Source organism: Cynoglossus semilaevis, chromosome 10, assembly GCF_000523025.1.
Source record: "Cynoglossus semilaevis isolate Cse_v1.0 chromosome 10, Cse_v1.0, whole genome shotgun sequence".
NCBI classification, from domain to species: Eukaryota; Metazoa; Chordata; class Actinopteri; order Pleuronectiformes; family Cynoglossidae; genus Cynoglossus; species Cynoglossus semilaevis.
Window position 1 is genome coordinate 517,727 of NC_024316.1, and position 15,433 is coordinate 533,159.

The window sequence follows — 15,433 nt, forward strand, 5'->3', positions numbered from 1 at the left end:
GGGCAGTGGTGGCTGGCTGATTCAGGATCCGGACATGTGTCCGGTGGGTTTCAGGTTGACCTGCTGCCAAGCTACCACTGATGTGCTCTGAGCATGGCACTGACAATCAGAATCAGAATCAGAAACGTTTTTATTGCCAGGTAGGTTTTCACCTACAAGGAATTTGTTGTGGTATACAGTGCAGCGAAGGAAATGTACATGAAGGTATAAAAATGTTGATAAAATGAAGTCTATTATGCCTATGGGTGGAGATTCTTTTAAAGTGCAGGGGTGTGTGTGTGTGTGTGTGTGTGCACGTGGGGGTTGGGGTCAGTGAGAGCCTTCCTGTCTGTTGACAAGGCTAATAGCAGATGGGAAGAAGCTGTCTTTGTGGCGAAAGGTTTTGGTCCGGGAGGAAAAATCGCAAAGTAGAGTCAAGATAGTTATTATATTATTTATGTATATATTTACCCTTGACGAACCTCCCCCACAATGTTATCAACCCTCTGTAGACTGTATTACACTTTCCCACACAATTACTGCATATGCACAGTAGAGTTGCATAATGGTGACACAGAGCAAAGTGAACGAATGGCGGAACGAATGGCGGACAGACAAGGGGAGATGCTGAGAGATGCTAAGATGCCTGAGCCAATCAGTGGGAGGAAGAGTATATATATATATATTCATATATATACACATATATACATACATATATATATACATACATATACATACATATATACATACATATATACATATATACACATATATACATACATATATATATACATACATATACATACATATATACATACATATATACACATATATACATACATATATATATACATACATATACATACATATATACATACATATATATACATATATACATACATATATACATACATATATACATATACATATACACACACACACACACACACACACATATATAAATAATAAAAACATGGAAGCATATTTGGTTATTCTAAAGTGGTTCACATACATTTCCTTGCATGTGTTTAAGAACTGCTATTTAACAGTAAAATTGTAAGGTTCCCCTATAAGTATGTAAGTAGGTAGACAGAGACTATGTGTCAGGTTGAATGTATATGAAGCATTACTTGTTCTGTGTATGTATGTGTGGGTCTTACAAGCACAGCAGAAGAGCAAATCCAGCGATGTACTCGTTTCTCTGAGCTCTGAACAGTTTCATGTGAATGTGTTCAATGGCAGTAGGATGATTAGCCAGATCCACCGTCTCGGACACACTGTACTTCCTGACCTCACGAAAAGCATCTGTGCAAAAAAAAAATACAAAAAAAAAAAGAAGCAGGATTTCCTTTTATTTCTACTTTCTATTTTAAACAGACTTCAGATATTTGATTATCTTTGTACTGGTACCAATGAGCAAGAAGATTAGGATGGCGATCATGACCATGAACGTGGTGTTCCCATACAGAGCGATGGTCTGAACAATGCCAGACTTGAAAATTTTGTTCCATCTGTAGAGAAAAGAAGAACAGAGATAGAAAATGGTGTTAGAATGGGAGCCACAGGTGGGTCAGTAAATGTAGAAATATGAAAAACTGGTGCCATCTAGTGGCACAAGGAAGTATTACAGAGGGCGTTCGTCTGTTGTTGATCATACATATGATCAGTCTACAACTGCAGCTTTTTAAAAAACCTGTGACAACTCAAACCAATAAAAAGCGTAGAGTTTAATTAAATACACAACAGCGATAGTTACTGAAGGTGATTATTAGTATAAAAATGATCAGCAGTGTTAAAAAGAACTATACAGTCATCTGTCTGTATATTGTTGTTGTTATTGTACGTAGCTGAAACTGCCCAGAAAACTCTCAACCATAACTGTAACTGTGGTGCTTGTTGTAAGCAGAGTCGGTCTATCTCAATAAAACAGGTCACAGATTATCAGTGACTCATCAGGTCGAATGGTTTCATATGCTCACACTTACATTAAGATGGTCAGTCATCGCTGATCAGTGATTAGGTCACGTGTCACACGCACATGATTCAGTAGGACTGTAGCAATCCTACAGACCCACTGTTCCTGGGGAAATTCAATCTAATTACAAATCTAAATAGGATTAGTTTGAGAAAAATCCTTCTGGAACCTTTAATATACGTTATTCCAGGATTCTCACCACAGAGAAATGTGGACTTTTTTTTTTTTTTAAATTAAATATACTTGATTGTAAGGACATGGTACAGACATGTTGAGAGACAGACGTGGATTTGACAGTCTGGAGAAAACAGGCACCAACCTCTTGGGTGAGATGAATGGAATACAGAGCAGCAGAACAAAGAAAACCTCAATGTAAAGGAAAGTAGCTACGGCTGTCCACTGAAGACTCATCCTGTTCCTGAAGAACAAGAAGGAGAACACAGAGGCTGAGACAGTGGTTTGGTTTCTTCAGGGATCACAGTCCATTATTCTTCAGATAATAAGGATATCTACATCCACCCAGTTCGATTTTGTTTAGGCAACTCTACTAGTATCTATGGAATTTAGGTCAGCACTGTATGGCTGTCAATCAATAACATAAGAATAACATACATAGTTATATATAGAAATCTGAAATCAAACCTCAATTTGAAATTCAATTGAAAGATGTGGGCACACAAAGCAACCAACTGTGTGAAATTGTTTGTAGAATAAAAGCAAAAAAAAAAAAAAAAAAAAAAAAAAAAAAAAAAAAAAGAAACAATTTAATATTTCTTAATAAAATGGAAAACTCCACAGCTCTGTACAAACATCTTTTTCAGGACTAAATTTGTATGAATGTGTTGATCTGCATATTTTTCAAATGAGATCCAGACCGAACAAACAGACACACCTTTCCCACTTGTGCTGTCTGCGTCTGGTGATAGAGACATTGGATCAGACTATTTCCTGTAACATACAAACTACCACAAATATTACTACCACTGCAACAAACATATCCATATTTGGCATTTTTTAAACATTTTTAAGCTATTTTTTTTATGTTTTTCTAAAAAATTTTTGCATTTCTTTAATTGTGAATCAAGTGGTTATCACAGTTTGATGCTTTTTTTCCCGCCCTAATCTTTCTTATTTTACTGTTAAACACGGGTGAAGCAGAAATTGGTTCTTTAATAGCTTTTTTTAATGACAGCAGATTGGAAAATTGCCACAGTACATCACACATCTTACCTGCATAGTCATCAAGTATAATAAAAAAAAAACTGGATAATATTTAATTAAGAATTATTTTCCCAAATTAGAGAATTAAGTGGACATTAGTATGCCTTGGCCTGTAAGGCAGGAGTAGAATTAGATGTTTCTTAAAATAAGATTGTAGTTTTTCCATCCTTGGAATTAATATTATAGTTTGTCATAGTTTTCATTTCAGGTTTTCCATTAAAGGCTTTGAAGAAGAATCAATTTGACTGTAGCAATTAATTACTTTGTTTGCTATTGCTGGTTCTTTGTATGGCAGCTTAAACCAAATTATAGACCAGTCACATATATATATATTTAATTTTTTGTTTTACTAATGACACCTTTCTGAAAATGTCTGTGTCCTCCGAATTTCAAAAAAAATGTGGCCTATTTTATAAAACTCTTACCAAATTTACCCATAAAAGGGACATTAGAAACTACTGTGCATAAGCTCGTTTAATTTGTAATGTTAAAAACGCCATCTCATATGGTGCAAACGTGCCTGCGTTTTCGATTTGCTTTAGTAAGACAGACCTTACTCACTACGGATATACAGACAAAATCCTTGTTTCTGTGATAAACTAAACTAAGTTTCCATCATAAGTCATTTATTTCAAGGTTAACCGACTTAAACCTTTAAGAGAAACTATTATGAAAGTCAGTAGGAGTGGAAGTATTATCTATGATTACTCAGCTTTACACAAAAGCAGGAGGGATGGTTTCCGGTGCAGTCTATAACCTGAACTGTCATGACGTTTAAGTGGCTTTGTCTCTGATATGGAAACAAACATTTTTTTAGGATATAAAACATTTTTAGAGTATAAAACAGATTTGTATAAACTACGTTTTCCTTAAATCTCAAAACGAACCCAAACCATTTGGAGACGCTAACACAATGCTCAGAGGCTGTTAGCAGCTAGTTAGCATCGCTTGGCTACTCGTTTATTTCTCAAGTGAGAAAAGAGCAACTCAGTCAGTGACAACACGGATGAACTCACCCTACGCCAAAGATTCAGTGTAGAAAACAATGCAATTAAACAAGACGCTTTGTGGACGACGTTGGTCTAAATAAAACAGTTAACTAAACGCTATCGGTTATAAACAAGACGAGTTCCGGTATTTACTGCCACATCATACTGGCTATCAGACGTGATTGGACACGCGCTGTGACGTAAAGGCACGTCATGTCACGTTATGAATGTAAACCATTTTTCAAATAAAATAAAACTGCACTTTCTGCGATACAAAAAAGCAAAACCGTAACCCCCCCCAAAACCCCCCCCCCCAAAAATCAAATAATAGAATAACATATATTTATTATAAAAAAAAACTGAAATACCAACAAAATAGCATGTATAAAACCATGAAATTAGAAGTGAATCAGAAGATTTATTATTTTAAAAAAATAAATACATATATTATCCAAGGAAATGTTTATATAAGGACCAGTAGTACTTATATTAGTATTAGTAGTAGTAGTAGTTTCCGTGGCTCTAAAAAAAATATTGTATTGCTATTTAAACTCAGTATAGACGTTGACTGTATAGACCTTCATTTTCCCTCTGTTAAATGGTTTTTAGGAGGATATTTTAATTCCCAATTTAAATTCCAATTCCAATTTCTATTTAAAATTGTGAAGTACGATGAAACAAATGAGATGTGTGAATCTGGGCTATACAAATAAAATTGACTTGACTTGCCTAGGAGCGGTAGTAGAAGTACTACTGTAGTAGTGTCGGATGTCGAGAGCAGGTATTTGGTTAGATGAATGAATGCTTCACATGTTGTAAAAATGTGTTCTTTTTTTTTTGTCTGTAGCTGCTGCTGTTTTTATGGCTGTGTGAAATAAAGAACAAATGTAGGATTTGAGCAAATAATTACAAAAACTCACCTCATCATCATCATCATCCATTAAACACCACTCACTGCATAATGTAACCATCACATAACCAACCATAAATTATGCAAAAAGCTGCTCGGCTGTTCGGACAGATCAAGGTCAGACCAAATATTTGATTAAATAATATTTATTAAACAATGGAAAAATATAAGATATATGATACTAAGCCATGAATAGACTAAAACAAAATGTGACCTCTGCTTTTAACCCATCACCAAAGTGAACAGTGGGCAGCCTTAAGCGTCCAGGGACCATTCTTCTCAAAGCACACAAAACATAATATGACAAAAAATCATTTTCTATTTCAATCTTGTCTGATTTTAATCATGATTAAAAAAAAAATTAAAGAACTATTATACTGCTCAACAGTAGGAAATGGAGAGTAATTAAACCCCCAGCCCCATCTGTTTAGATTGAAAGATTGATAAGAAATTGATACGAACCACCGTGTTCACTGATAAGCTAATTCTGGAGGCGTTCGAAGACGCTGACTCATCATGCTAAAAATAGCAAACAATAATGCCAGGTTAGCCTAGTAGTTGCAAAAAGAGAGAGCAAAAATGATGATGTTATTTAATTAATTAATTTTGAAAAACTTTCAGGTCTCAAGTACATTTTTATTTTATTTTATTTTTTATTTTTCAGCAGTTTTTAAAACAGAACTCTCAGGTTGTTTTTACAGGCTCAGTTAAAACGTGCCATTTTTTTTATGGCATCATCTAGACCAGGCATGGGCAAACCTTTTGACTGGCGGGCCACAATTGTCCTAAAACTGAACAGGGGGGCCGGGTCAGGAGCAGATAGTTCACACGAATGTTCCTCACTGGGAATTGATTTTTGAATACATCAATGAAAGCCCTCGCTATTTGTGTCTTGAAAATATTAATTAAATTAATTTTATTTATGGAACTGTTTCCTTTACAATGAATCATGTTTATGATACAGATCCAAGACAAAAAGAAACTATTTTTCTTTTCTCCCTCCACTCCCCCCCGACATATTGACTCCCACCTGCTATTACTCAGAACACTCTCATCAGCCAATTGGCAAATTGCAGAGCGTGACTCATTAGTTCACAAGTTTTGACAGCCTTTCTTGACAGCTGTATTTGACCTGAAGCCTGCCTCCTGGTGCTGCCTGTCAGAATGAATGAGCTATAGTAGAAAGGCAGCAGCAGACGGACAACAGCCAGGAGGAGGAGGAGGAGGAGACGATGCTCTCAGACTCTGTGGGTGAGTTGTTGAAGATCAGCAAGGGTTAACTGTAGCACTCACAGAGATGAGTCGCTCTGGAAGCTAGCCAAGCACACACACACACACACACACACACACACACACGTAGAAATACACACAGAGTACCTAATACATTCTATAGCTCTGATGTTTAAAACCACAGTTCTTTCAAAGACCAAACAGCCTGATCTGTGATGTCACAGGAGACTTTGACCTATCACGTGACGGTTTCTTTTTTTTTTTTTTTTTTTTTTTTAAATAACCGTTTATGTCCGGAAATGATGGGCAGGGTGGCAAATGGTATGAGTGAATAAACCATTTTGTTATTTATTTTGTCTTGCTCTTATTGTCCGCAGTCATCCTGGGGGGGTGCGGGGACTGGAACTGGTAGGACAAAGACGGTGTTGACATTATCTGAGGCAACCAATTATTAACTATGATTATGAAATTAATAACTGACAATAACAATAACATCATCATCAAAAACCAACAACATTTTGGCAATAGCAACTAGAATAGAGTAGTAGTACCGGTAGCTAGCTATGGTATTAACAACAACAACAACATTATTAAATAGACTGTATTTTCTGGAGTATTAGTCGCATCCACTGTTCAGGTTTCCAAAATGCACTGACAGTGTGCTGCTACTCCTGTTTTTACCTATTTAAATTATTTACCTATTTGTGACTTTTTACTGTTGTTTTGGTGCTGTACTGCTGCTGGAGCCTAAATTTCCTGAAGGGAACTCCCGAGGGATTAATAAAGTGCTATCTAGCTAGCTTGTATCTCAAAGCCCCCCCACTGCATTTCAATGTATTTGTCACATTTTTTTTTTTTTTGGCGCGGTGTTAGTGTTGATTCCATTAACACAAGAAGACACGAGGACATCTGCGTTGTTTCCATTACGCTTTAGTGAAATCACACAAATTTACAAACTCAGCAGAAGGCGGCAATGGCAATGGTATAAAAACAGACACAAGCTAATACATCATCGTTATCGTCAATGTCACTTTGTAACGTAAGCAAAACTACAAAAAAAACAAACAAACAAAAAAAAAACAAGGCAATGGTGAATGGCATTTGAAAAAAAAAAAAATTAAAATAATAAACAATGAGCCCTGATTACATCCTGGTAAATGCAGATTCGGGCCAATACTTTTCTGAACAAATATCAACATGAGAGTGTTGGCAAATCACAAGGCAAAAAGACTTTAAAAAAAAAAAAAAAAGTGAATTTGTTGTAATTTTTCATGGTCATTTGTTAACTTTTGCGCGTGTGTATTTGAGTGTGTCTGTACAAGCTCATCACATGGCGCACATCATCATACAATAAATAAAGTCATGAAAAATAAATTAAAAGCAAAAATCCAAAAAAAAAAAAAATTAATAAATATGTCCAACATGAAAATAAAAAAAAAATTGTGCATGTGTGTGTGTGTGTGTGTGTAAGCACACGTGAGGGGGAGTGGGGCTACAACAGCAGATTAGAAGCTGCGGCTAAAACGAAAAGGAATCCGTTTAGTTCCTGTCAATTCTCTCTTTCCTGCTTGGACAGGAATTAGACCAGACCGTCAAAAACCAAACTCTGCAGTTGGTTTCCTAATCACAGGTGTGTGTGTGTTTGCGTGTGTGTGCTAACTTGCGGCTCCCTTTACACAGCCTGAGGCTTTGTTTCTGCGTGTCGGTCTGCAGATACTGGATGGACACAACTGTCCACGTCGGACCCTCACGGAGTGAATGACATCCCATCTTTTTCATGAGCTTGTGCACGCTCGTGTTAAAAACAAAATGGAGAGAGTGTGAGGGATGTCCACGATGAGGTCCGCTGTGACAGACTGTCGAGGATCAGAGCGACGTGTAAAAGTTAGTGCAGCGGGGAAAAAAGACCTAACCTCTGGAATTCAGGACAGAGTTCTACTGGAGATCTTCAATCGGCCTCCTCGTCCTTCTCCTCCTGGCTATTCCTCCTCTTTACTTTGCTGTATTTTTTTTTTCTCCCCCGCCCCGTTTCAGTTGCCGTGATGGATAACGTTTTCCTCTCTCATCAGTATTCTCTCTGTCCACTCCCTCCATCATGTTTTCAGTATTCTACCGGTGTCTCCCTCTACCTTTGCCCCTCTTTTTCTCCGCCCTTCCTTCTCACACTGCACAGGAAATCTGACCTTTTTTAATCCTGCCTTAAACAGCAGCAGCAGCAGCAGCATCAATGATTCCCTCCCGCTTGCTTCCTCAATTAAAAAAAGGCTCATTTGAAAACAAAAAACAACAAAAACAAACAAGCAAAAAAAAAGAGTTTGCTTTCACTGATGTTTAAATTATTTAGAAAGATCAATGAGCAATCCAGTCAAGCACACAGACACAGACAGACACACACACACGCACACGCACATACACACACAGTGGTATTATTATGTAGTGGCCTCTCTTCTATACGTCTATAATAAATTATCAAAAGCAGTCTTTAATTAATTGAACCTCGATACTTCTTTTTATCCTCCGTTGTTCCCTGCCCTTGCTCCTTCGCGTCAGTCAGTCCTTTTTAACACCAGAAAACAGATTGAAACGACAGCAAAACAAGAGAAAAAAAAAGTGCTCTATTTTTTACCGAACAGAGCCAGAGACACAGAGCCGAAAAAAAAAAAAAAAAGTGCTCTTTTTTACACCGAACAGAGCCAGAGACACAGAGCTGAATCGGAGACGCAACGCGTTCACGCCAACATCCTTGATTGAGATTCAAAGGCATTTAATCAGACCTAAACTAAGGAGTTTTTAAAACAGACTCTCGTATGCAGACTTTGAAAACCAAAAACTGTTTTTTTTTAAAACAGCCTAAATCCAGACGCAGATTCAATTTAGATCCAGATTAAGATCAATTTTGGTTTGGAGAGCATCTTGTTATTTCTGACCCACATTCGGTCTTAATTCAGCGTCGTTATCAAATTCAGACTTGAATTCAGCTAAAGGCAATGTAAACTCAGGAAACTCTGTGTATTTTTCTACACCATGTTTCGTGGTGTGAAAAGAGTGTGTGGACAGAGACAAAACAGCCTCCTGACCTCCAGTTCATCAGAGCAAAGTTTCCATCCGCAGCAAACGTTTAGCACCTGGAACCCAGACTGCAGAAAAGAAAACAAAACAGTACCAAAAAAAAAAAAAAAAAAAAAAGAGAGACGGATATGAGATCAGTTGCTTCACTATATGAACCGATTCGACAAAGTCCAGAAGAATCTGATTCTTAAGGTTCTGCTCAAGAGAGTCCGTCCCGGATTGTTAGGTTCAGTCCTGGTTCTGTTGCTCCGTCTTCAGGTTCTCTCTCTCTCTCTCTCTCTCTCTCTCCCTCTGTCTCTCTCTCGCCGGTGTAGCACAAGGTTAAGTTTTTACAAGTTCAAATTCAGTCAACCCAAGTGGTCGTGTCCACGAAGATCTGATCAACTGGTCAACTTTTTATATGTTTTCTTTTAAACTTTTCATCACCATCGTCGCCGTCGTCGTCATCACTATTATTATTATTATTCATATTATTATTATTATTTTCTTTGTTGTTTACATTATGACCACAAGTCTTAAAAGATTTCTTTAGTCTGGTCCAGATAAAACTTTTCTGAGTTGTTTGGTCCGAGTTTGGTCCGGAACAGGTGTGATGCGGTCCGGGCCAGGTCTTCACATGGCACTAAGCTCTTAGCCCTCCACAAAGTTTTTTTTTTTTTCCCCCCACCTGGGCACAGTTAGTAGGCGCTGTACATCATGGCTCTATGTAGGTAAAATTATATTGTTCTCCGAACTGGATGGGAGTCCAAAAACCATGGGTTCTAAGAGAGTCCGGTTCTGAAAAAAAAAAAACAAAAACAAACAACAGGGTCCCAAGTCCACTTGTGTATGTACAGACCTGTCCTCGGTGTCTTTGTTGGAATGTATTCAAAAAACGGTTCTGTGTCTGATCACAATTGAGGTCAGATTCCACAGTCTCGCTTGGTTGGGGAGAACATTGAGGGGAGACTTCCCGGCCAATGGGAACAGAGAGCATCGGCACTGATCGTGATGGCACAAGGTTGTCAGAGAATGAAAAGGAATGAAGGAGAGAAACGTAATTGAGAACAGTCATGGACACAGGTTCTGGTCGGTCTGTAGGCATCGGGCTCAGTGTGCTGTGGTTCGGATGATTGTCCAGAGGTGATCACATCGAGAGGTTCTTTTTTTTGTTTGTTTTTTTTTTGGAAAGAGCAATTCATAGAATCTTTCAACTCCTGAAGAGATGGTGGAGGCGGCCGTTTTCTAAATGCTTCCTTATCTTCAGACATCGAGATACAGATGTGAGAGCCCAGTTTCTGAAAAGATTGTTACTTGATTTCTTTCTGGTTTTATCAGTAATGATAAAACCAAAAAAAAAAAAAAAAAAAAAAAAAAATCAATCTTCAGACACTGGACCCTCATTGTTTCAGAGGCTAATATAAGAGTCCAACATGAGGAAAAACCAGTACTAGATCTGGTATTTTTTTTGCTTTTACCTCAACTTTAAAGCCTTTGAGACTCAATTCGATTTCCGTTTTAGCCCAAGATATGAAGCAATTTTGTTGAGGGTTATTGATCTTTTTTTTTTTTTAAATAATAAAGGGACCAAAGCAATAAAGGACTGAAGCTTTGACAGAATGGCTGACTCATCCTTTAGCCAGGCTTCTAGAAGGTCCCACATCGGGTGGAGATCTTCCTGATGTTGAACTCTGATTTAGTCTTCATCTAGCTCGTCCACAGCCACATCTCCTCCTGGTTCTGATCCTTGCTCACAAATCAAGAACCGCAGGGTTTGTTTTTCCCTCAAACAAAATGACTCAAAATAAAGTCATTAGGTAAACACATCCAAACCATACAGTTCCTCCCCCCCGCCCGCAATCAAAGACAGGGAGGTAGTTTGGTGTCCCCGCAGGCCAGTGAGTCGACCGTTAAAGGACCTGGGTATGGGTACAACACAGAGCTGATCAGCTGACTGTTCAAACAGTTCAGAAAAGCAAAAAAAATGCCCTGGGCATTTGACGCCCTAAAATCCTCTTCCTCTCCAGTTCCAACCGAGTTCCACCAGTTTATTAATCCACAGTTCATTGATCCATCAGTCCATCGAGCGAGCCATCCGTCCATCACTCCTCCTCTTCCTCCTTCCACTTCTCCTCTCAGCTGCTCCCACTCATCAGATTGATCGCTTGCTCCAGTTTGTGCCTCAGTTTGTGTTTTCGACAGTAACCGTCTCGGTCCAACGCCGTCAAAATCTGTTTCAGACAAAAGCAATTTGAGTTAACTGGGAAAAAAAAATTGACATGTATCTTCCGGATTATAAGTCGCACGTTTTTTTCATCTTTTGGCTGCGTTCGCGACTTATACTCAGGTGCGATTTATACGTATATTAAAACATAAAATTTCACGTTTGTTATTTTCCCCACTGACTACCGCTAGAGGGCACTCTAGGCTCGTGCACCGGGATCTGCTACTCCTGTGCCACTGCACATTTTACGTGTTCACTGTTTTCACACTACACGTTTCTGCAGTTGATTATTATCTCTTCAAGTTACAAGTATTGTAAATTGCTCTGTGTAAAAGGAAAAAAAAAACTTTGAGTTTGACACATGCCTTGGCGGCTCTGTACAGTGTCGAGCGTCAGGATGAACATGAACATTGTGCAATGCAAAACTCACCTCCTCCTTGTACTTGTTGATGTAGAAGTACAGCTCACTGAGTGCACTTAGTGTGTTGAACTCGTTTCCATGAAGACGAGACTGCTCCACCAGATACGCATCCATGTCCTGATCACTGATGCTGGGCATCTTGGAAATGTCTCTGTAGTACCTGCGACGCACAGAGACACACGTCGGCTCTAAGTGTTTAGGTCTTGACGTATTAAATACAACTGTGTACGATTGTGTTAGCGACAGCGTAAACGCGTGTATCAACTAAATACACAACGCCTGGGGTTTCGCCAAATGATGCGTGTAGTTTTGGGGGGGAAAAAAAAGGGGCTGTATGTAGAAAAGGAAAGCCACTAGAGGGCAGCATTGCAGCTCATTTTATTAGTCTATTTTGTTAATTAGGGGATCGTGTGCAGAATTGTGACATCAGCAACTCAGATGAACAAATAAATATTACCACAACGCTCTAAACCATCACCTTATCGGTCGATATCGGTGTTCGGACAATATCGGCAAAAAGTTCATATCGGACCCTAGGGTTAGGGTTAATCATTAATATTAACATATTTAGCATGTACGCTACCTTTCTACCCAGCTCTTGTAGTTAGGGATGTCTTTAGCATAGAGCAACTTGTTGGATGGTGAGTCTTTGCCGAGTCTGTGTTCAGACGTGGAGCAGGAGTCCATGAAGGTCTGAGCGACTACGGACAGACAGGCGTCGGTGATGCTGCTCTTGTGAATGTCGAACACAAACTGAGGGTTTTTGATGACATTGACCCAGAACCTGAGAGGAAGACTGAGAAGGGGGGAAAAAAATAATAATGTAAACCTTAGTTTCTTAGTTTTTCCCCTCGGTCTTCGTGTCTATTGACCATTTTCTCACCAGTTGCTCTTCCAGGTGTGTCTAACATCTGGGTCGCTAATCTGACGTTTGTCAGCCTGCTCATCCAGAAAGTCAAACATATACTTAATGGCTAAAGGCAGAGCGGAGCCGCGGTGGGCGGTGCTAAAGACCGTCTCAAACAGATCGTCCACGAACTTCTGCAGTGTCCCCTGTGGAGAAATACATGATTAAAATAAGGCCATTTTTGGTCTTTTTTTGTAAAAATCATTCATTGCTTTCGTGGATCGCAGCGCATCACTTACCTTTGTGGCCAGCAGTCTGGTCAGGTAGATCTCAGAAACCATCTTGCTGCCTCGGTCTCCTTCTCTCTGGTCACTGTGCTCGTGGTTCTTCACCAGATGCCACAGTTTGGTTCCTGTAAACGGGGAAATCAGTAGTAGTTGGAAGTGTGTTTCAATTCCCAAAGTTGGAAAGCTTTTACGCACTTAGAGTACAAACATGACAGAACGACATCGCTATATAAAGTATACTGTGTAAACGGCTTACGTAACACAACACATCCTGCAGTACCTGTTTCCTGGTCTGGTGTGATCATTGGTGCTCTGGACCTCAGACTGTCAGGACTGCTGGAAGTTCTGAGTAAGGACTCTGAAAACGGAGTGAGGACGGAGGTATGATCTGTTACTACATGCCTACGTGTGTGCGTTTGTGTGTTTGTGTGTGTGTGCTTTATACCATATCTGCTCAGTGATCTGGTGAAAGTGAAGGAGTTGGCAATGTTGTACGCCGAGACCTGTTTCTGGACCAGAGCCACCAGAGAACCATCTGTGACCTGGAAAGACGAGATCACAGGACAAAACAGTCAGCGGTTTGTTGTTCATTAGAACATTTGAACAACAAAAAAAAAAAAAAATCTGATTGGTTTTACTAGAGAGAAGCGGGAAACTGTAGTAAAAGCAGATGAAGCCAACCCCAGGGCCGGGGGCCCAAATGCGCCCCGCCAAGCCATTTTGTGTGGCCCGCGGGAGTTTTTATAATCAACCAAATAATAATCAATTGCAGAAACATGTATCAGTCTGTTATGGAGTAGTTACTTCTATACCAGCAGTCCCTAATTTTTTTTGGTTCCAAGGACTGGTCAGCTAGTACCACCTGTTACCACTAATAAGGTACTGGGCATTGAAGAATCATTAAAGTTTCAAAATAAAACATCTTTTGGACTCTGTTCTGTTTGTATCCGAGTCTGAATGACCTTTTATTTTTAAAATATTGTCAGATTATCTTTATTAAATAAAAAAAGGAAATGGATATGATTGGATTTTCTTTGAATGAAGTAAATCAGTAAAGAATTGTGTCCCACTGCGGCCCGGTACCAAATGATCTCTGGACAGGTACTGGTCCGCGGACCAGAAATTGAGGACCCCCGATCTATACAGTCTTCCATTTACAACCGGCCCTTCAAATGGAAATGTATTGATGATGTGGCCCCCTGGTGGTAATGAGTTTGACACCCCTGGTTTACCTGATAATGCGCTAGTGTGTTGAGTCTCTTCCAGTCACTCTCGATCTTCGTGGTCACGTCTTCATCCTGCAGAATGATGCGGGTCAGACGCCCCTGACGCCACTCTGACAACACAAAAATGACAGAAACGCAGAGCCGGTGAGGGTGACTCGTATGTTGTATGTTTTTTTGGACGCCGACAAATCACTCAGCTCGTATGCGACAGTTACCCAGGTCCATGTCATCGGCCTGGGGGCGCTGCGAAAACGGGATTCCTTTGTAAACAGCGTCCAGCAGTTTGTCTTTGACCTGGGTCACTGTGTCACAGTTCAACACCTTCACCGGAACCTCCGTCCCTGCCTCGCCCTCCGGAGGGATGCACATCAGCGTCTAAGGAGGCAGAAAAAAAAAGTGATGAATAATATTATTATATAAAAATCAATCAAATGAATCCCAGACTAAAGTGGTTAAGAGATAGAGGTGAGGATTTGTATCGTAAAAGTTGATGTGATTTTTTTTTTTTTTTTTGTTGGAGGTGTACTTCTCCATTCAACAGTGGAGCTCTGTTAATGTGCGTTCACCAGCTGTTTGTAGTCAATCTGCTGCCTGATGAGTTTGTCTTCGCTCAGTGAGTAGCGAGCTTCTCCTGTGATGGCGTCGATGGGTCCTTTCTCCATCTGTTGCTTGATGGCGCAGTAGAGCATGAAGAGAGGCTCGCCGGCACACTCCTGACACACAAACACAACAACACGCAGTACCAAGTTAATACAAACGCACAACAAAACAGCATATCGTGGTGGTTACTTGTGGTAAGAATTCTCTTCAGCAAATATAACACACACACACACACACTGAGGTCAGCACACGCTGTCCGAGCGGCGCACGATCGTTTGTAATATAAACGTGGGAGTGATTAAAAACGTTGTTTTTTTAAAATGTTAAACCATTGCAATATACTGTATATAATAATATATATAAGCCTTTATATATATTATATATATATATATACATATATATATATATACATATATATATACACATATATATATACATATATATATATACATATATATATACACATATATATATAC

At 39.2% G+C, this 15,433-nt stretch overlaps 2 protein-coding genes across 3 annotated transcripts in view; both read right to left on the reverse strand.

Annotated features, from left to right (window-relative positions):
• The window catches only part of bcap31 (B cell receptor associated protein 31), a 9,814-nt gene extending 5,467 nt beyond the window's left edge, over positions 1 to 4,347 (reverse strand). Inside the window, exons 1-5 of one of the 2 annotated variants that reach the window (XM_017035789.2) lie at positions 4,192 to 4,318; positions 2,847 to 2,870; positions 2,274 to 2,372; positions 1,390 to 1,490; positions 1,140 to 1,284 (exon numbers count right to left, since the gene is read on the reverse strand). In XM_017035789.2, the coding sequence (XP_016891278.1) occupies positions 1,140 to 1,284; positions 1,390 to 1,490; positions 2,274 to 2,365 (338 nt within the window). In that variant the 5' untranslated portion in view covers positions 2,366 to 2,372; positions 2,847 to 2,870; positions 4,192 to 4,318. Of the gene's footprint in view, positions 1 to 1,139; positions 1,285 to 1,389; positions 1,491 to 2,273; positions 2,373 to 2,846; positions 2,871 to 4,191 lie in introns of both variants that reach the window. The other variant, XM_008317917.3, reaches the window with a different exon arrangement.
• A 5,502-nt stretch (positions 4,348 to 9,849) lies between these two features.
• Positions 9,850 to 15,433, reverse strand: part of plxna3 (plexin A3) — a 53,561-nt gene continuing 47,977 nt past the window's right edge. Inside the window, exons 25-34 of the mRNA XM_025059102.1 lie at positions 14,924 to 15,143; positions 14,573 to 14,732; positions 14,364 to 14,467; positions 13,577 to 13,673; positions 13,412 to 13,489; positions 13,144 to 13,256; positions 12,881 to 13,050; positions 12,581 to 12,793; positions 12,007 to 12,157; positions 9,850 to 11,583 (exon numbers count right to left, since the gene is read on the reverse strand). Coding sequence (XP_024914870.1) covers positions 11,488 to 11,583; positions 12,007 to 12,157; positions 12,581 to 12,793; positions 12,881 to 13,050; positions 13,144 to 13,256; positions 13,412 to 13,489; positions 13,577 to 13,673; positions 14,364 to 14,467; positions 14,573 to 14,732; positions 14,924 to 15,143 — 1,402 coding nt within the window. The 3' untranslated portion in view covers positions 9,850 to 11,487. The remainder of the gene's footprint in view (positions 11,584 to 12,006; positions 12,158 to 12,580; positions 12,794 to 12,880; positions 13,051 to 13,143; positions 13,257 to 13,411; positions 13,490 to 13,576; positions 13,674 to 14,363; positions 14,468 to 14,572; positions 14,733 to 14,923; positions 15,144 to 15,433) is intronic.